Source organism: Musa acuminata, chromosome BXJ2-7, assembly GCF_036884655.1.
Source record: "Musa acuminata AAA Group cultivar baxijiao chromosome BXJ2-7, Cavendish_Baxijiao_AAA, whole genome shotgun sequence".
Taxonomy (NCBI): Eukaryota; Viridiplantae; Streptophyta; class Magnoliopsida; order Zingiberales; family Musaceae; genus Musa; species Musa acuminata.
The window spans coordinates 8,258,624-8,280,469 of NC_088344.1; the positions used below are offsets into that span (position 1 = coordinate 8,258,624).

The window sequence follows — 21,846 nt, forward strand, 5'->3', positions numbered from 1 at the left end:
TGAGTCCTTAACAGACCTAAATTGGATTGAATGGAACAACCTATTCGGACCTAGAATTCTTAGCCGACGATATGATATGTTTATATAGAGAGAAATAAAATTGTTCGTTAAGTAGATGACAAGAAAAATATTCACACCAATAAATATAAGACATGCGATAACACGATCACAAATAATAGGAAAAAAATTCATACTAATAATATATATATATATATATATATATATATATTATGTTCATACGTCATAATATTTATTCATTTTAAATTTATTATAAAAAAATACTATGATAATAAAGGTCAACTCTATCGTCATTGATCGCATTAAAGAAACCACGTCGAGAACTCGATTCAACCACGATATTTATATATTTTATACATGCTTTTGTACATGCATTATTGTTCTAAGCATCGAAGAAACCGTATCGAGAACTCGATTCGACAACGACAATATTTATTTATTTTGTACATGCAATACAGAAGTCATCAATATTTTTTCTGTTAGGATCGAGAGCACTAAGAGGGGGGGGTGAATTAGTGCAGCGAAAATTTTTCAGCGATTAAAACGAAAGCTGCGTTCGTTCGATAAAAAATGATTTACGTCTAAGTGCAGATTTAGAAAGTTCTGAACTTAGAAACTTGTTCGTAAGATCGCAGAAGGCAGTAAGCAGTTATGATTGAAATCAAAACGTAAACGTAAACTGAAATATGATGATCGTACGAGAAAAGCCGATTTACGTCTAAACGCAGATCCGGAAAATTCTGAACTTAGAAACTTATTCGTAAGATCGCAGAAGGCAGTAAACAGTTATGATTGAAATCAAAACGTAAACGTAAACTGAAATATGATGATTGTACGAGGAAAGCCGATTTACGTCTAAACGCAGTTTTACGTCTAAATGCATATTTTCGTCTAAACCTTGAAACTCGTTCGTAAAATTACAGAGGGCAGTAAGCTATTGAGAAGTTTGCAGTGAAGGTGAAATACTCAAAGGAAATGCAAACCGAGATTTAGAGTGGTTCGATCAATCTTGACCTACTCCACTTTTGGCTTCCTCCACCGACGAGGTCACCGACGTCAACTAGAGGCCTTCCTTCAATAGGCGAAGGCCAACCACCCTCTTACAGATTCACTCCTTTTGACGGGCTTAGGAGACAACCCTTACAGAAGTTTTCTCTCCTCTCTTTACAACTCAAACTTGAAGAATAGAAAGAGGAGAACTAGCAGTTTTGAGCTCTAAGAAACACAGAAAGACAGCAAGATTTTGAGTGTGTGTTCTGTGCTTTCAGTGCTGAATGGGTGGGGTATTTATAGGCCCCAACCCAGTTCAAATTTGGAGCTCAAATCTGTCAATTCCCTGAATTCCGGGATCAGGCGGTTGCACCTCTTGACTGGGGCGGTTGCACCGCCTGGCAGAGCTCGAAGACTGAGCCTCTGGGCGGTGCCACCTCTGTCAAGGGCGGTTGCACCTCTCTGCCAGAGCTCGTAGACCGAGCTCAGGCGGTTGCACTGCCTGACTGGAGAGGTTGCACTGCTTGGCAGAGCTCGAAACTTGAGCTCTGGCGGTGCTACCTCTTGACAAAAGAGGTTGCACCGCCCAGTCTCGCTCGGAGACTGAGCCCGGGGCGGTGCCACCTCTTGGCTGGGGCGGTTGCACCTCCCAGTCTCGCTGGGAGACATAGCCTGGGCGGTTGCACCTCCTACAGCAACCTGGGTCCGAATGGGTTAATCCATTCGGCCCAATTTGAGTTCTTCAGGGGCCCAATTGCCCCAAGATTAAGCTAATGGGATCACCTCCCATTTCTAACTTAATCAATGTGTTAACTATGATTATTTCCTAAGACATATTCTGCAGCTTGCTCCGGTGCGTCAATTGCTTCTTCCGGCGAGTTTCCGGCGAACTTCCGTCGATCATCCGACGAACCCTCGGTGATCCTCCTACGGACTTCCGGCAAACTCCTGGACTTGCGACGATCCACTTGGCAAGTTCCGACGAGCTCCTTTGGCAAGCTTCTGGACTTCTCGGATTTGTTCCCGTATAATCTCCGACGATTGTCCAAACTTCCGTCGAGCTCTTGAACTCCCAACGTGATCATTGTCATGACTCCGGCGTAACTCCTGCTGCATGTCTTACTTTCATCGTAGTCAATTCTGCACACTGTAAACAAAACTTCGATCGAGACAATTAATCCTAAGCAATTAACCAAGTTGTCCAGCATGTCATTGGTCCCTCGACGCTTCGTCCGATTCTTCGGCGCATCGTCCTTTCCTGCGGCCTATTGCCCAATCGGCCAGTTGGCTCCGCAACTCCGATATCCTTGGCACAATACCCGCTCTTCTTGGCCCGATGCCCGAGTCCACGGCCCGAAGCCTTCTGTCGTTACGTCGACCGATCCACTGGCCCGACGTCCAATCTTCTGACATGTTCCTCCAACACAACATGATTTTCCTGCTTTAATTGTCTCATCCAGATCGAAGCATCCTGCGTCACTCAAAACGCAGATTAAATCATAAACATATATCAAGTAGTTTCATCATCAAAATACGAGATTCAACATTTTCATCATTAATTAAGTAAAAATATAGGCCGTTTGTGCTTTGTCCATATTTTGGCGCAGTAATATAGTTTCTTTTTTTGTTTCTTAAGAAAAAATTGAATGTTTTATTTTATGTTTATATTAGAATTTTAAATACATGATATTTTTAAAAAAGACAAGGATATATATGCAAAAACTCCTTTCAAATATCACCGGAGATCCGTTATCGATCAAAAAAATCCGTTGAGACGCACAACCCGATCACGCTCGTTTCCACCGCCTCCGGCGTCCTCGGCGTCGATCCCAACCGACCTCGATGGCGACATCCGTCTCTCCTCTTCCATTTGAATCTGAGTCCGTCTCCTCGACCCTCCTCGGACGATCGCGGCCAACTACCTTGTCCCCGCCGTCTCCGGCACCAAGAACCGCCTCCCTCACCTCCTACCGCGTCCAGAGTGGAGTCAACTGTGGGGATTCGGGATCTGTTATCCCCGGATCGGTATTCATAGCATTTCACTACGATCACTGCTGGCACATGGCGGTACACTGATCCCTCCCGACATGGTCACTCGTGAGGGATCTCCCCGTAGGAACTTTGTATCCATCCCCACCCCACCCCACCCTCCTTTGCATTTGGAACAGATCGAATCGCGTTATACATCTGGCAGATCCGGCTGTGGCGGCCATGACAGCTAGGGCTTGGCAGGGGTTTGTGATCGTCCACTTCATCTTCTCGACTCTTTTCACTGCACTCTACGAGGATAAGTCCTGGTGACGGATTGGTTTGTAGATCCTCTTTTATATAACTTCTTTTCCCGTCGTCATGTGTGTTTCCTTCTATTATGCAACTTCGAATATGTTGTCCAGGTTTCTTCTACTTCTTTTGAATTCTTCCTCATTAAAGCAATCAAACATGTACTTTGAATCTCGTCCCTTTTGTTATGCAATCATACCAGTAGTTTCATAAATCTCTTGCTTCTCGATGTGTTATTAGTTTGACCTTAATATCTATATGCTAAATTTTGCAAATGAAATAAATGAGGTTTATCAAGTATTTTCTGGAGCTAGATTTTTCTGATATCGGGATGATTACTAACAATATTTTAGAACATTAGGGAATTACCATCAGTTAGGATGGGTTCCTTGTAGTCGTGTAAAGTTGCAAATTTTAGATGATAAATCAAGGAAACGAAAATTGCATGCAATTGAGCACAACATCTAGATAATGAGATTTTGATCATGCACTTTATCATCTAAGAGGTTGAGCTGAATACTGTAGAAACTATAGTTTTTATTTTGTATCCATATGTTGGTTCTTACATGTATGTCGTTTCTTCTTTTAAGTTTTACATGGTTATTGGTGGTAATGATTTCAGTATTTCTGCTACAAATATTCTTGTTGAAATTAGAGAGGCACTAACCTTTTCGTACTTGTACTTCTCTTTTTCAGTCTGTTATAATATTAAATTAATTAGATACAATTAGGTTTCTTTCTTCACATCAAATTATTTTGAATCTTAAAGAGCAGAAACTAATTGTAAAAGAAACCCTTATGAGGGAGAACGAGTAGGGTAGTCAAACCTTTTTCTGCCCTTGATCTAACTCTGTGCTTTTGGGGCTTATAATTCCAATCATAAATCACATTTGTTTTCTTGGCAAGAGTCATGTTCTTCTTTCAGTCAAAGTCATTCAGCATCTAGATTGCATATGTTCAATCTGATAGAGTATAGTCAAAATCTTTTTAAATTATCCAACCATATTTTAATAACATAAGATGATTTAGTTGAGTATTTTAGGGGCTCAAATGACCATTCTTGTTAAAATGTATAATTATTTATTGAAGTTGAAAGACATTTATATGGCATGATGTAGTTTATTAAAAGCAACTTTTCTTTGTGACACTCATAACATTGAAACTGTATACCAAATGGGACCACCAATATCTCCATTTTGAATGTCAGTCTGGATTGGCTCTCTACGCTGCCCAAAACTATCCAGTTTGGTTTGGCTTATATGTAAGATGTAGGTAATCCTTTTAAACAGTACCTCCTTGTTTTGTTGAACTTTGACCATCAAGTCAAAATGTGAACAGTCTATCTTATTTCTCCTGATGTTAGTAAACTACACCGACTTGTTTTAGATCAGTAAAACCATTGGTTCTTGAGTATGGTACTCGTCTCTATTGGAGGGCTCACATGGTTTGAGATTTTCTTGGGTCATGTGCTGAGCAAATTAGCCAAAAGCATTTTTCCCTGCATTATGTTTATTCTCAAAAAGCTTGTGCCACGTTTTGTAGGATCGACCTATTCCAATGGTGGATCGAATCACCCAACTGATATTGAAACCCTTGGGAAATTGTGGAACCAGTTGGACTTGGCAGAGTTAATCAAACTTGATTAATTTTTAGCTGATTCTAATTGCTTTTGACAAATTATCATTAGTATTAATGAGCTTTGGCTACTCTTAATCTCTATCATTACTGATTCTTTGTGGCTCAATCAATGTTTGACGGGTTTCTTTGCTTCTGGACTATAGCCAACTTTTGGTCAATCATGGACATTTTGAATTGATTTCATGAAATCTGATATGACAATATGATTCTGTTGGTGCATATTAATCTCAATTTCATCTATCACCATTCTTGAACTGATCTCAATCTCATGAACTTTGGTCAAGTATCATCATTTTCGAATGGTTGCCTTCATCGTTTAACCTCTAGATGTAGCTATTGATGCTAACTTCTGTGTATTTCTGTCATGATTTGTGTATTTGTTTCTTAATTTATTAGTGTACCATTTTTGCCTTCCGAAGATGTATCCAAGCTCATATTATCTTCTCATTTCTTTTATCAACTTTGATACCTTCCAACTAGAAGTTCCAAATGAGAGGGAAGACCTCCATTTTCCCTATCTACCTATCGATGTTTTAGACTATCATTTATTAAACTATGTGCCCCCTCCAGCCTGTGTAAATTCTGGCTGTTTCTCTGAATAAGAGGCATGTGATGAGCTTACTGGAGTGGTTCAAAAGGACACCTTTATGATGTTTTAAAGCGGTGATAATTGGAATTTAGGTTGGTCAAATATATGACCGTGGCATAGCCATGGATTATTGTATGCACATATGCATGCTATATCATCATGCCTTTGCAAATTAAGATGTGCCCATGTGTCATAGCTAAGTTGTGCATCTACTATGTATTTATGTATGCATATCAGAAAGATGTCAAACTATTTATTCTTTTTTTCTCGCCTGGAGATTTCATATATACATGTATATATACATGTGTTAGGGTGGACCTTGGTACAACACTAAGCTTGCTCCTTTTCAACCTTGTGGCCAATTTTTGAGTCTCAAAAATAGCTTCTCTAAGGTAGAGGGAAGGCTGCATATATGGAGAAATATATATACATATGCATGTATATAATATAGTATAATATAATATAAGAATACTTAAATTTATAAATTTAGGCAAATACTCCAAGCTGCCCATTCTCAATACACAGGCTAAAACTGGGAGAAAACATGTTGTAGCACTTATGGAAGAGAATGTCATTCCTTCTCTTGATCTCCGTGCGGATGATAGCTGTCAGTTTGGACTCGTATATTCTGTTATCATGTTAGTTATCAAGTCTCTGCGTATTAATGTTCAGAGTATGATACTATGAGTAAAATAGGAAACCTTGTTTGTATAATTAGAAACTCCAATTGTGTAAGTATTGGAATATTTGGGGTTTCCTTTTCTCTTCTTGAGAATTGAAATAACTTTTAGTTGGCTTACTTCATGCAGCTTGGAGGCATGTTCTTGGAAAAAATGGCCATCTCAATCAAGTTGACACTGCTCTTTTGAAGTGCAATTTTCTCTAGTACTTTGTAGATGTAGTTAACTTTTTGGGGCATTAGCCTATGATTTCCACTCTTTGAGTAGGTTATCCCTGTCATCTTGATCTTTTTATTTGTATGCTTTTAGCTAATATGTTCTATATTGGAACTAGTGTGCTTTTCACTTCGTATGTTTTTACACATTCTTAATACCTTTTTTCATATCTATATCTTCTTTTCTTTTTAGAATTCCTCTCATGTTTAATGCTAAACATATGCAAAGTTTTTAGAACTAGGATCTTTATATAGTTACAATTAAGGAGTCAAGAATTCATTGCATGTGGCATGCATAGTTGTTGGAATGTCACATGCTGCATGTTGTTCCATGCTGAATCTCAGTAGAGGCTGTTTTGCTGATGGTACTAGATGAAAAAGGGAAGAAAACTGGAAACTAAAAAGAATGAATGAAGAAACAACAGATTTTTCTTTGCTTTGGAGGAATGCTGCATCATTCCCATAAATCTCTTGTGGCCATCATACATGGCAGATGATTGTGAGCTTAACACTGAGGTGAGTAGTGACTGTGAAAAGAGTTAGGCCATAAAAAGGGAAACCCAAAAGCATACAATCAAAATCTGTTGTCAATCTAGCTGTGGCTTGATTCGGTTGATTCTAGTCTGGTTGGTTCCGTAGCGAACATTGATGGAACACGTTTCAGAGATTCTTCAACATGATGCAATATGGTGGGTTAAATCTCAATGAAATGTTACATGATACTTTGGTGGACGTGCCTGAAGCTTTTAATCGCTGATTGGAACGTAGTGTTGCTCATCTTCAAACATTTAAATGGTAGTTCTTCTCCAAGCAAATAATATTTTACGTATGTGAATTTGTGGTTTCTTTGCAATATATCCTCTTTTGCATTGTGATCTCTTAATTTCTAGATTGAATGACCTGTCAATATGAACCTTTTGGTTGTGGTAATACTTCTATGCAATTGGTTTCTAAATAGGAGGATGTAGCTCTGGCAACATATTCTACAAGATATATCTTTTGGCTGGCAGGTCTTTACTAATTATGGGAACTGCTCTCTGATAATTAGATTGCATTACCTGTTCCAATCATAATTTATGCAACTTAAGTCTATTTATGATATATATCTTCTCCAAACTTAGTGTTGTTTTAAAGTTTGGTGTCTATAGCTTTTCTCTTTTCATTTTGTTGCCTCTGATTTTATCATTGAAGTGTCTATGTTAGGTGATCTGGTTTGTGTAAGTATGTAAAATATTTTCTTAGGTAAAATGATATCCAGTGGTCTTGTATCTGAAGATCTAGTAGATTTCTAATATATTGCAAAAGCACCTGAGTTAAGGTAGATGGTGTTCAACACAAGGAAGAAATTTCTGAGAATCATTATAATCGTATGTTAGCAATAGAAACATGTAGCATCTATTTTGTAATTTTAAATTTTTAGCTGCAAAGTTAACAAGTTTATTGTTGGACGTAGACATAAACAATGCATTATAAATATCACATATTTGAACAGTTGTGAATAAACACATAGCATACATTTTGACAAAGTTCTTAGTTGCAAAGTTAATTTTATTTTTGGGTGTAGACATAAAAAATGCATGATCAATATTGCATCTTTTTTACAATCATGAATAAGCACTGCAAGACCAGCTCTCTAGATATACCATCTATGAAAATTCTGGAGTGGAAAAGTTGCATTTATATAATATTGTATACTCTTGATCCCTTGAATCTCTAGAAGTGCAAGGACCTGAACAGTAATCTCCATTAGATCACCGTTTTTAGATGAACAGTATGAAGCCCTTTAGTTGTGCTACTATAAAAAGATAAAATGGAACAAAGTACTAATTCTGGTTGGTATTGTGAATGAATAAAGCTATGATGACAAATGTCCAGTACACAGTCAACTTGGCTTGCTTAGTCAAGGCTGCTCGGTTTATTCAGCCAGTTTAACCAACCAACATTTACTGATGCAGAAGTTGCCAATCTCATGAAAAAGTGAATTATTGGACCTACCAGAAAAGGGAATAAATCTGGATTTTGCGGGACCTTAAAAATTCTGTTAATGTGCTATGGGAATAGATTCAATTCTTCCTGATGAATTCCCACTCACATTATACTTATCTGTAAGAATATGAAGATTAGGACTTTGATGGTTTGTATATATTCCAATGAATGAACAAGGTGCATCTGATTATCTAATGCCTTTTGTCGGGTAGTGGTCACTGGAGAATGCTTTTGCAGTTTCAAGCATCCATGTATGAATATTTTATTGTTGAACTTAATTGAGTATACTTCTATATGCTAATTGCAAGGAATATGTCCATCAGAACACTGCTAAATTTTTTCAAGAAGGATATTCTCATATTACTGCTCTTGGCACTTCACCATTATTTTGTTCCTCATTGTTTTGCTAATCCCACTCAACCATTTGGATTATGGAGTGGCATAAGTTTACTTCATCAGTTTGGCAGTGGGCTTTAGATGAGTAGTGAAGAATTCTATTGAAGCCAAAGATATCAAAGGCAACAATGTTGATGGAAAGCAAGTCTGTTCCAAATTTGTGATTGAAAGAGGAAGCAGGAAAAGAGGGACGTACATATTATAAGTCAGTCGTGACTCATTTCCACTAATCTTTATCCAGTCTGATGTTGACCTAGAATGCCAAAGTGATTTAACTTAGCCAAATTCCAGACAATTCAAAGTGTAGGTTTGAAAATAATCTTTCAGAATTACTGGCCTCAAATTAGTGGTTGTTGGTCATGTTACTTTAATACATAATTGTGTTATAGGTTTATGCAGCCCATTCCAAATAAGAAACTGATATGAGTAAAGTTTAATGTTTGAACCTACTTTACTCTAGTTAAGATGTGAATTTGAGATTTAGTAGGAGGACAATCAGTTTTGCTTTAGTAGTTACTTTAATCATATTAGTTGTGATTTATTTTACCGTTGGTTTAGAAGTCTAAATGAAGTATCCCCCAATCCTATCCTTGTATATATCCAGTAGCACCTTTAACAAATCAGAAGGATTTCTAGAAGTATTTAGATTAATATAAAAGAAAGTTCAGCCAATAGGAGAAACAATAATTATCCAGTTGTGGGATCCTGGATGGTCAGGACAACATTTAAGCATTGTATCAATATCTAGCATGTCAATTATCAAGCCATACAACACTTGGATTCAATCAAAAAAGGTTTCTGGATGGTTGGTTGGCTCTTGTTAGTTCTAATTTCTTTCTTGTTTTTTTAACATTTTGGCTTCTGTCTTCAAAGATCTTGTCCTAATAACATCTCTTGTCTCTTCCATTCTAATTTCTTTTATTTGTTGCACTAATCATTACCCACTTAAGTGACTTTTCCTGCATAGTAACAATCTATATTTGGATTAGATAGGTTTTGATTTATCAGGAAGGTTTTGTCATATAGATGAATCGGATACAGGTTTATGCTTTTGTAAGAATCTCTTTGTATTTTTGCTGATATAAGAATCTTTGTTATAGTACAAACTTTTATCAAGCGGAAGGCCTGAAAGATATTGTGACAACAAATGGCAAATTGGAATTCACCCAAGCATGTTTTCTCTTTCAGTGTATATCTCTTCCTTACCGAGATTGCTCCACCAAGAGCTTATGATTCGCTTACTGGAGATTTCAGCTGCACACGTCTCACAATCATTTCACTAGTTGCCGCCATTTCTGTGACATGGACCTCATCCGAGCAGGAGCATAGAGAGAAATAGAGGTAAAGACCCTCGACTTCCATGAGCCACTGAATCATCCACCATCTTCTTGGCTGCTCTCTTTTTCCATCTCTTTGGCTAATAAAATAGAGACTCCTGAAAATTCAGTGTTGGCATCTATTTGGCAACAAAGACATGAACGGTTTCTATGTTTGCAGTCCTTGATGTCAATGTCGGGATTATTAGATGACACTGTTGGTCCTCTCCAGACATGGCTACCAAACAGATTTTACATGCTAGAAATCCTAAGACTAAGACTGAGGTTTATGAAGGTGACTTCCATTTATCATCTTGTGTTGTTCAGCTTTTACAAACTAGGTGAAGCCCTTGCCGGAGTGATGACTGACATCAGAGATCGCAGCCTGCTAACAAGCGCTTCCGACTTCTTTTCATTTTGGTGGCTTGGTTCTTCAAGGTAGAGTTGTTTTCATATGCTGTTATCAAGTGTTATAGCCTCAACTAACTAATTGCCTATAGTGCCTGTGCCAGGTCCAGTTTCTCTAGATGCCACCTGTTACCTGAAATTGAGATGCTAGATATCTGAAAGCGATAGGATGTACTGTGAGTGAAGGTTTCATATTTTTCATCCAATACTATCAGCTAGGATGTTTTCGGAGTCTTCAGCTAGTGGCAGCCTAAAAGAAGAATTCACAGGTTCGCAATACCGAACAAAAGGTGACACACTTGACAAAAGATTGGGGCAAGCATGCTAATAATGGTAAATGATTTTCAAAGTATCGTTGGCAATCATCGAAAGCAAAACACTTTGAGTCGAGCTGCACAATGCAAAGCCGGAGACGAGGGGTCATATCCTATTTCTCACTTTGTTGAAGCTGTTGACTCTTTCTGGTGCCAGAGTCTGACTTGCAATCAATGCAGCCCATTTGAAGGAACACCATGGAGGCCTACCACCACTTGCCTCACCCCTTAAGAGAAGCCATGTGATATGATGGTACTCCACCTCTTGATTCAACTCCACTTTGCGGTCTGCACTTGAGCCCACCACTCAAGTAACAGAGGCCATGCACCATTTGAAGATGGTACAATCACTGTTGGGTGCAACGGGGATTACTGTAGCCTCCATGTTGGAATAGTGAAGGTGGGTCTCACTGATTTGAGCTTATTTTTATCTCCAACGAATCGAGAAGGTTATCTTCCTTCTGTCTGCAGATGGCAGTGCATTGAGGATAAATTTTTAAAGGGACTTCGTAACCTGCTGTCTACACTTATCACAGGGATGCTCAACTATGGGAATACAAATTCATAAGTTGAAAGGCCAGAATACTCAAGGTAAAATTTGTTGGAGGTTTGGAGCATAGTATGATTTAGAAACTAAGATTACATTTGGCTGGGCCTTGCATCGAATTCAGTACAGTGCAGATGTTTAATACAAGATAGAAAATTCGGTAACATGACATGATTCTATCTTCTACCAGATCCCAGTTTGGGGATATTGGTGGTAGAAGGGGTCGCATTGTTGCAGCATTGCTTCCATGCTTATCAGCACACAAAAAGTTATTGATGCTACTGTTGGTGACACTACTTAAAAGAGGAGTCTCTTGGTCCACCTTATCTCGTCAACCATAGGAGGCCAAGAAAATATCCAATCTTGGGTCCCAAAAGGGAACCCATTGCTACTGTGGAATGGTTTCCAATTAGATCAGGAACTGTAAGAAAGAGGAGGCTGAGGGAGACTTCTAATCACTCTGTTACACAACCCACCAACAAAGGAGGTCCCCTTCCACCTACAATTCGACAACTACGTTGGTGCTCATTCTGTATCATGTAGCCCAAATCTTTCTCTGGATTCCACTGTGCCACCACCGGCAACTCGGTCCACGAGCACATCGTTCAAGTGACTGCCATCATGTTATCAATCTCAATTATTGGATCTGAAGTTGGCGCCGACGCAATAGATGCATGTAACGGAATCTTGAATTCCATGGGGCTACCAGCTTTCCGAGGCATGTTCTTGTGATGCCTTCTTTCCTTTGGCAAAGTAGCATGCTTGATACTTTGGTCTTAGACCAATCAAATGAACATGAAGATTAGATGTGGGAAGTGAAAGCCACTCCTAGTTTCAGATCCTCCTTATCTCAAGATGGTTCCAGAGTGATGCTTATTTATCAAATAATGTTGATCTATATGGAAGAAAGAAACCCCTCAACTAATGATTCTCTTGAGAGGCACTTGAAATTGCTGTTATTTGTCCAGCCATTAAGGTAATAATTATAACCTTAAGCAAGAAAACTATGTTAACTAAGAGTTATTTTTAGCTGCTACAGTAAAAGATTACTAGAAAGATGTGGGGTTCACATTTTGGATTCCTTGTTCGTATAATAGAGCATGAACTCAAAAAGAATCTGGATAGAAAAAAGGTATGTTAAGGATAACTTTGTTTTGTTTATTACATAATCTTAGTCCAGTTGAAAAAGTTAATTAATGCTAATATATGAGTCTTTGGAACAGAAAAAATGGCACATATGGTGTCCCATAACTTCAAATGTCTGACATGGTGCTCTGTTGATTGTAATATACTTTTTACAATGATTATTTCTTTTAGAAAAGTTTACAATGATGACTTCAGCTAATATACCAGAGCAGAACACCTGACACTAGATTCTGATATGATATTAACCCGGTTATAAATTATTGTAGGAGTTAGTAAAATTAAAGGATTAATTAGTCTTAGGGTGGAGACACTAGTTCCTTCAGTTACGATTGCTAAAAGATGGAGAATGATGCGGGGCTTATCTTGTGGGGCTAAGTGGATCCCGGTGCAGGGATGGTGGGGGACAAGGGTGGACCAAGGTTGAGGGGCAGAGAGCATCAAATGGGAACAAAAGGAGATGAGCATGTGTTGTGTTCTGGGGCCAAAGTTAGGGAAAAAAAAAGTCCCAACAGGACAGATAAAAACTGCTATAGGATTGCCCACTAACAAGGCTTTCGTTGTTCTGATCTGACTAATTTTGTTGTAGGATTTAAGCTCAATATTACTGATATATCTTTCATTTTCTTTTTCTTGGTAGAAGATGTCCCTTTATTATGGAGAAATATACATGATCTAGTCTGGTAGTAACATGATGATTAATGTTGGTATTTTCTTGTTTGTTAACTTACTGGATAGAAACACATTATGGAGGTTTAGAATTGTAGATTGGCTTAAGTGATTGCTACTGTAGGAGTTGGAAAACAAATGTTACTAAATATTTTAGCTAGATAATAATGGCAATGCAAACTGTTAACTTTTACTTGAAGCCATCATGTTTCTTGTTTGCCGCTGTACCTGTTTTTAGGAGCTTGACAAGCAGTTTATCTTCATTACCTAATAATGTCTCTTGTGCCTTGTTCTTCACTTTTTTTCTTATAGCTAATACATTTTTGAGGATTTGAGATCTACCAGAAGATCCAAGCACCCACAAAAGTTTCAGCTGTTTATGAAGCATGCCATGCTGAGACATCAACAGGGACCTGGTGAAATGATATATCATAGCACTACAATCTCAAGCACCCCTAGGAGAATTTTTCACTACAATCTCAAGCACCCACAAAAATTTCAGCTGTTTATGAAACATGCCATGCTTAGACATCAACAGGGACCTGGTGAAATGATATATCATAGCACTACAATCTCAAGCACCCCTAGGAGAATTTTTCAGTACAATCAGCAGGTCCTCATTCCAATAATGTATCACTTTGTGGACACACACCTACTAGTTTAGCGGGTCAATGGGAAATATTTATTAGCAAAGGGGACATTCTTATGCTTTAATCGAGGTTATGTTGGTTGTAAAGCTGCTTTTTGGCGACATAGATTGTAAATTAATGCCCCTAACAAAAAAAGTTTGGATCTAGTGGCCTACATTATCATGATTTCGATCACTAATTTAAACAGTATGCAGTAGATCCAATAGTTCCCTTTCTTGTTGCTGCATATGGCTCTACTTGTGACATTTTTTGAGTAGCTATTGTTTCGTTCTAAATGTTTGGGTACTTGGCATGCAGTCTGATTTGATGGCATGATGGTAAGAGTAACGTAAAACACTAGACATGCCATCGGTGGATCACACTGTTGAAATCTGAACCAATATTTACCATTGGTCAACTCTGAATTAAGCATTTAGTTATGTATATTTACCATACTGTCAATGATATTATTTGCTACATTTTGACTGAAATGTTTTGAAGAAAAGTTCAAATGTTTGTTCACAAAATTTTCTTGGAAAAGACAGTCCTCCTCTTCATTTGAATCTTTCTTCTTACTGACATGTTAATTCTCATGTGAAAGGTTTAGCAGAAAAGAAAAGGATGAGAGACATTTTTTCTTGGTCAGAGCCTTGGTGATGGCAAAACAACAAATTCCCTTTTGGCTTTTCTCTGTCTAAGTTTGGGCACCATTCCAATATGGTGAAAGGTAATTCTGAAAGCTTCCGTGTGCTATTTTTCTTCTATTTTCTCTTTCAACTATTATGAAATATAATTGATCTTAAAATGAGTGAAATAAAAATATTCTATAAGGATTATTAATTCTTGTCCATTTCCTTGGTTAGCATAGCGTAGAGGCCTGAAAGGTGCATGTATTTGGTAGAGTGCTGTGTCTTTTGGCTGACAAATTGCTTTAACATGTCATACATCTATGTCACTTTAGACGTACACAAGAAACATGATCTGAATTCAACTTAACTTTATGAATCTTATATTTCAGACAAACAAACAAGTCATCATAACTATAATGGTGTCTTATTGAAGTTCATCGAATTACTTACTGCCTAAATTGTTTGCAGCACAGAAATAGAAATTGTATGCATTTGATGCTAACAGATGTCATCTATATTATATCAACTTGATGCAGTATCCTAGGTAGGTATTAAAGGAGACTGCCATATATAATATACCAAGTATTATAGATCTATCCCATGGAATCAACTAAGCTTAATAATTCAGTACACATATTTAAAATCAAGTGGGCATAGTTAAACCAATTGCAATCAGAACCATGCAATTATGAAGAAGAATATAGTTACTTACAGATGTTTGATCCATTAGGCTGATTTCTAAACAGTAGCTTTTCCCTTATTATCATAATTGAATAGTCACACTAGCACAAAAGATATATGTGAGCATTGAATACTGACATTAGGATAAGATAAAAAATGTGTCTCTGTATTATTTGAATTCCTAAGCAATTATCATAAAATTATTCAGCCAAAAAAAATATATACCCAATTTCTAAGCAGTAGCTTTTTCCTTATCTTCATTGTTCAGATATGAATGAGAAAATATATGTGAGCAATGAATACTGACATTAAGATAAGATAAAAAATATGTCTCTGTATTATTTGAATTCTTAAACAATTATCATAAAATTGTTTCTCCACATGCATTGCTACAATTTCTAACCTTTTTCTATGAGGAAAAAAAAAAGTAGACAGATCTACCAAAGCTCCCCACTTTTTTTTTTGTTGTTGTTGTTGTTTTTGTCTTTCTTTTAATATCGAGTTAATTTCCAAGTATTTTATTGAAGCACAACGTGCGGCTGCCCACCCGAGCGGCGCGAGTAGTTACCCACACTAGTGTACCCTTTTCAGTAAACAAAGCTATTAATAGGTTATAGTATTAATTATTCCATTAAAAAAATATAAAGAAGAAAAGTTAATTGAGACACCGCCGGAAACTCACAGTGTTTTGTCGGTAGATTAATTCAAAAAAAATAAAAGCATTAATAATCTCTTTCACATGCACGAAAAGAAAATGACATTTATCATCATTTTTTTGCCTCCATTACAATGACATGATTAGACGATGACGTGAAGTATTATACTCTTCATGTACACATTACGACCCAAATCGAAGTAAAAGACATCTCGTTTCTTCTTCCTCTCCTCCGTTTCCTTACTCAGCGCTTTGGAATATACTCGTCTTCCTCGCTACCTCTATCTCTTCTTCTCTTCTCTCTCTTGTGTACTCTCTCTCTCTCTCAAAGATCACCACTTTTAATGGTCGCTGGCTCTCTTTGCGGATCACCGCCTCTCGAGCATGATTACATAGGTCTCTCGGAGCTCCACTGCCCCGCCGCCGCCGCCGGCATTGGCGGCGGCGGAGCCGAGGACGGGGCTCTCAACCTGAAGGATACGGAGCTGAGGCTGGGCCTCCCTGGGTCGGAGCCCGCTGAACGGAAGGACGAGGTTGGCCTCACCCTGGGGCGCCTCCCTAAGGTCTTCGTCTCCGGCGCCAAGAGGGGGTTCTCTGACGCCATCGACGGGGCGGGGAAGTGGGGCCTCGCTGCCGGAGGGGGCGGATCCGAGGTGGAGGGCGGGAAAGGTGGCGCCTTGTTCTCGCCGAGAGGGGAGAACGGTGGCGGGGGGCTGCTGCCCGGGCACGGCAACGCCGGCAAGGATGCGGTGGCGAAGGCGGCCGGGCAAGAGCGGAAGGCCGCCGCACAGGTTGGGAATTCTGCTGGTAGTAGTGATCGTGGCGTCGCGCCTGCTGCCAAGTAAGTGTCTCCAACCGCTGCCGGAGCTGAAATTTGCATCTTTATATTGTTTCGTTTCCTCCGTCATATATGATGGGTGTTGTTTATCTTAGAAAGCATGTTTCTACATGTTCTAAGGTGATAATACTACTCAAAAAGAAAATATAAATTTGTTCTACTTGATTTCTCAAATTACGGGAGATCGTAAGGTTGCTAAGAAAACTAGTTGTAGATCTTTAGTAGCTACACACTTCAAAATTACGGGCTGCATTTGCACATGGATAAGAAGTTGGATATGCCATGAATCTAATCCAATTCCTGATCTAAAGATTGTCTTTGCTGAACTTCTCAAATTATTGTTTGGTGTTCCTAATGTTCTCTGTGAACTTTGAAGGATAACCTGATTTGGTTGGGACAAACTTTTTCCGAACTGGGGATGAGATTTTAACTAGGCTAGTCTTGTTTTGATCTGATGAGCACATCTAATGATGAGTAAAAACTGGAACAGGGCACAGGTGGTAGGTTGGCCACCGATCCGCAGCTACCGTAAGAACACTATGGCAACAAATCCGTCAAAGAACAAGGAAGATGCCGATGGAAAACAAGGTCTAGGATGTCTTTATGTCAAGGTCAGCATGGATGGAGCACCGTACCTTAGGAAAGTTGACCTGAAGACGTACAACAATTATAACGAGTTCTCCGTGGCACTCAAGAAGATGTTCAGTGGCTTCACCATCGGTGAGCTGTGGCTTTTCTCCATTTTTGCTCTTATGATTCACAGAATTTTCTTGATTTTCTCTCTTTCTAAGAGTAAACGTTTTGTTGTACTTCTTGCCAAAATTCAGTCATTTATTTGCTTATTTTCTTAGATCTGTATGGGTTTTCTTTTTTATGCTGTTTAAACGATTCAGTCAGGCTGATATCTTGCATTGGCTACACTTATATTGTGATTCACATGATTTAAGAGGATCGCGCCATCCGTATGTTGTTTAAGAAATAAAATTTAGCTGCATCTATGATAATATGATAGTGTTCATCAGATCAAACGAGTTCTTAATTTTATTTCAAAATTCTCTGACCCTTCTTTGACTTATTTGAGACCGAATCATGATTTACTTTGTGAAACACTGTAGAACTGTATGATGTTCTTAATGCTGAAGCAGAGTTCTTGTTCATCTCCTCTATTGTTCCGAAGTTGAAAAGTTTGTGTGTTGGCATTACGAGGAGTTTACTTGCTTTTTGTAATTTGTGCTACTCCAGGCCAGTGCGGTTCTCATGCAGTACCAAGCCGAGATGGGTTATCCGAGAGCAGGTTGATGGATCTTCTGAGTGGTTCCGAATATGTGCTCACTTGTGAAGACAAAGATGGTGACTGGATGCTTGTCGGAGATGTGCCATGGGAGTAAGTACAATATTCCTCGATGTGAACTTTATAGCTATAGTCGAAAGAATACAGATCGTAAACATGCCATTTAGCTTCTACTACAGATTAATCATCCTTTTCCAGTTTTGCATATGTTTTGGTATCGACTGCTACCCATTTGAGATATCTGAGGCAAATAAAAACTGATAATCCGAGACTTAGGTTGTATATTCCCATGGTCTAGTTCAGCTTGAACTTATTTTTCACAGGTGACTAGTGAATGATTCGATCTCCAATAATTTTATTCTAGGTAGTGAGTTTTTTTCTTCTTTTTGTGGCAGATTTGATGTGTCTATTGCTGCTTGATCATTGACTGCTGATATTTTACTTGAAATTTCAGGATGTTCATCGACTCTTGCAGGAGGCTGAGGATAATGAAGGGTTCAGATGCAATTGGACTTGGTGAGTACAAAGATTAAACCGGTGTGCAGAATTGCTCTATCCAAAATTATATATGTACAAATAGACTGTCTGGTTACTTAACTGCATGTAACATTAGTTAATAGAAGAAATGTGAAGCTTTTTTGGATTGTTGAATTCTATTCCCATATGAGTAGTCAGCCAACTTTTACATTTGAAATTGTGACAGGTATGTAGATATGTTCGATAGCTGATTTAAGATTATATCGTGATGTGTTATGCTAATCATTTTCCACCTGATACAGAACAAACTCATGTGATAGTTGGATACGTCATGAATCATTTAGGTCTCATTGTATATTTTTTTTGTGTATTCATTAATCCCTAATTCTTGATAGCCATATTCTAATCAACCCACTGCTCAAAAGATGTGCTTTATTGTCTTAACTCTACCACCATTGTGGTAAAAGATACTGCTACAAGGTGAAGCTCCACTACCTGTGTTCGAGTTTTGATCAGAAAATGCGTCTACTTATTGGAAGTAAAACCTATGGTTAAAATCTTCTTCTTATATTTACCTCTGTTTTCGTTATGATAGAATGTCTAACCAAATGTGGTCCTTATTCTTACAGCTCCAAGGGCCATGGAGAAATGCAAGAACCGTAACTAGGGGCCATCGCCGACCCTTCTATGAAATCAAACATGAATCAGGTGCCTCCGTAGGGGCCTCCGAAATGTTTAACAAGGCCACCGGCAACCGTCATATATCTATCATATTGCATAGTTTGCTACTAAGGCTCTGTTAGCTAAGATTCCCTAGGATCATATAAGCTATTTATGATTGTGAATTTGGTGTTTGTATGTCTGTCTTGCTATTGTTGTATGTCTGAACATTTGGCTTGCTGTTTGCAACTGTTATAATTTAAGTGTCCTATTTGAGACTGCTGTTTACAATGTCTTTTATCTCTCGTCTGATACCTAACAATGGAAGTCACCCAACAAATGTCCACACCTCTGATAAGGACATAAAGGTTAAAAGTGCATCTGAATGAACTGCATTCGGATGGTGAATTGGCTACAATGCTACCTCTTGCCTTGTGTTCTTCTCTGGTCATGTTGTTGAGGTCATACCCCCACCTCGTAAACCACCTCTTTTAGGTTTCGCTTGCTCTTGAAGTGCAGATGTTCCTGTGTCTCATTTCTGACTTCTCATTCTTCCGAGATAAATGGCTTTGTGATTGTTCGTCTGAAAAGCCTCATGCCTAATTTCCCTGTTTCTGGTCCTCCAACTGTAGTGATACTTCCATTCAGGCCTTCTGTTTCCCGTACTAGACCTGCATGGTGAAGTCAAGCTCCATGGCCAGCTTTATTTGAGAGGCTGTGCTGTGTGGAGACAGACCACCACCATCTATTTGCTGTGCTCTTTTAGGGCCATGATATTGTCTGCAGAAGAGTTCACAGGTTCCTAAAACCATCATTTCATCTTCCAATTAAATATAGGGCAGTGCAAATTTGGTGAGTGCGTTTGTGTTCCCTTAAAATTAGGCTTTTTCTTCCCCCCTGGGAATCAGACTTCCTCCTTAGAAATGATGCCTCACTCCGCTTTCTCTTCATATGATGTCTCTCTGTTGGTGGCCACTTCGAGCATTGCAATCCATATCTGTTCTATGCTTTTGACTGGTGTATTCTCTCTCTCTCTCTCTCTCTCTCTCTCTCCATAGGTAGATATGACTGAGTGTGCCTTTTTGCAGAGCCAGAAAGGCTGCTTGAACTAAGAGTGTATCACCTGCAAGTAGAGTGAGTCCTCTGAAGCTTCTTAAAAGAAGCTGCACATTGACCAAAACAAACTAGGGCATCCATTGATGGCTGCTGATGCACTCAAATACATCAGAACCATGACTGCTGACCCTGCCAAAGCAGTGACGATGATGGGAAGACATGAACGGTGGGGAGGAGAGGGAGGGAGAAGGTGTCAATCACAATATGGCCATCGTGCGATGGATGAGAGGGCATGTGAGGGGCCTGCATTGGAGGTGGGTGAGGGGACAGTCTTCATTTAGTGCTAGGAGTGGCCGTTAGATGGTGATTGATACATCCCCTACTGGCCATTGCTGACAGCATCCTTGTCTCTGAACTGACTGACTGACTGACTGATGACCCGTGTAGTTGACTTTGGCCAAGGATTACTGAGACACAACCTCTTTTACTTGTGTTTATCTCTTTCTCCTGAGATACACAACTACTGAAGTAAGCATTATTCGTTTACTTGTTTCTTGTCCTTGGAACACAAGTAGGGTTTCAGCTTCTTCCCTTTGTTCTTTTGTGACAAAGGAAGGCTGTGAGATGATAGTAACAACCTCTTACAATCTGAACCTTTTTTTAACTCACAGGCTGTGAGATGATACTGTTTATTTAAACAGTAGTTTACATGCATGCATGTGGTTGAGAATCAAGTTTATCAAGACTATTTGGATTTTGTCTATTAGTGAGTGGTGTAGTAAATGTAGCCTAGTCTAATGAGCAATCAAGACCTGATCTGTCTTCTAAATTGGGCCAGGATACATGGCCCAGATCATGACATTTTTGCATCAAGCCAACCAAGCATTGATGAGGAAGATACTGAGGACAATAGCCGTGTCACCTATCACAAGCATAAGAAATCTCTCTTGCTTTGGCTGACTCATCTTTGATCCCAATTGGTTCATCCTCATCTGTTATGTAAGCGTAGTTATCAAAATCGGATGGGACACGATCCGATCAAGTCTTGAGTTATATGCTGGCTTAACATATAACTCTGTTCACGTCATCTTTGAATCAAATACCAACCTTTGCACTGCAAATCTCCCTCTACAACATTGTGGTACAAAGACACGAGAACAAAGGATGAAGGCTAAGTTAATAAACTGTTAGACAAGGTTAGCTCCCCCGTGAATCCAATGCACCATGGCAACCACTACTGATATGATCTCACTCCCAACCATTCTTCTTGCTGAGCCAAGAAAAATTCTGCACAAGAGCTTGGTGGCCTTACAAAGCTGATTCATTGGAAACAATTAAAGAAGATTTTGATTTAACTAGTGATTATTGTTCTACTAAAAGATAGAAAAGATTCATCAAATAGTTAAATCGTCATTGTTGTTCAATCAGTGTAGCTCTATTTCATTCTCCAAGCTAATTAATTGGCTACATGACGACAAACATTCAAGGATTTTTCAATCAAAAGCCTGGCAGGTCCTCTTTTATTCTCAGTCTTTTGTGGTAACATATAAATTGATATAAAAAGCATTTGCTGGCATACTTGTTCTCTGAGCTAGCACATTAGTCTAATCCGTTTAGATAAAATTACATATCTTATATGCAACTAGAATCACAATTGAACGAATGAAGTATCTATCACAATGCAAAAAAAGGAAAATAAAATGCTTCAAACTACTGAGAATAGATTATTTAGCTGAACTGA

General features: G+C 38.7%; 1 protein-coding gene and 1 long non-coding RNA gene across 4 annotated transcripts; both read left to right on the top strand.

The window, feature by feature from the left end:
- The first annotated feature begins 2,765 nt into the window (after window positions 1–2,765).
- LOC135617015 (uncharacterized) lies at window positions 2,766–12,368 on the top strand. 3 transcript variants are annotated; one of them, XR_010488577.1, is made up of 4 exons: window positions 2,766–7,205; window positions 9,981–10,133; window positions 10,436–10,546; window positions 10,609–12,368. It is a non-coding gene; the product is annotated as an uncharacterized LOC135617015 (long non-coding RNA). The 3 variants fall into 3 exon arrangements; XR_010488578.1 differs by having other exon boundaries at window positions 2,766–6,458; window positions 10,621–12,368; XR_010488576.1 differs by having other exon boundaries at window positions 10,621–12,367.
- A 3,616-nt stretch (window positions 12,369–15,984) lies between these two features.
- On the top strand, window positions 15,985–19,340 carry LOC135617016 (auxin-responsive protein IAA17-like). The gene is made up of 5 exons (XM_065116857.1): window positions 15,985–16,624; window positions 17,112–17,341; window positions 17,864–18,005; window positions 18,367–18,428; window positions 19,019–19,340. Exons 1-5 carry the CDS (start codon window positions 16,128–16,130, stop codon window positions 19,054–19,056), a joined length of 969 nt encoding a protein of 322 aa, XP_064972929.1. The 5' UTR covers window positions 15,985–16,127; the 3' UTR covers window positions 19,057–19,340.
- Window positions 19,341–21,846: the final 2,506 nt, after the last annotated feature.

Excerpts from the sequence above, each read along its gene's own strand:
- LOC135617016 (XM_065116857.1), top strand. The coding sequence starts at position 16,128 with ATGGTCGCTGGCTCTCTTTGCGGATCACCGCCTCTCGAGCATGATTAC. Across the intron at positions 16,625-17,111 it reads GGCGTCGCGCCTGCTGCCAA|GGCACAGGTGGTAGGTTGGC; the intron begins GTAAGTGTCTCC and ends AAACTGGAACAG. Across the intron at positions 18,429-19,018 it reads TTCAGATGCAATTGGACTTG|CTCCAAGGGCCATGGAGAAA; the intron begins GTGAGTACAAAG and ends TTATTCTTACAG.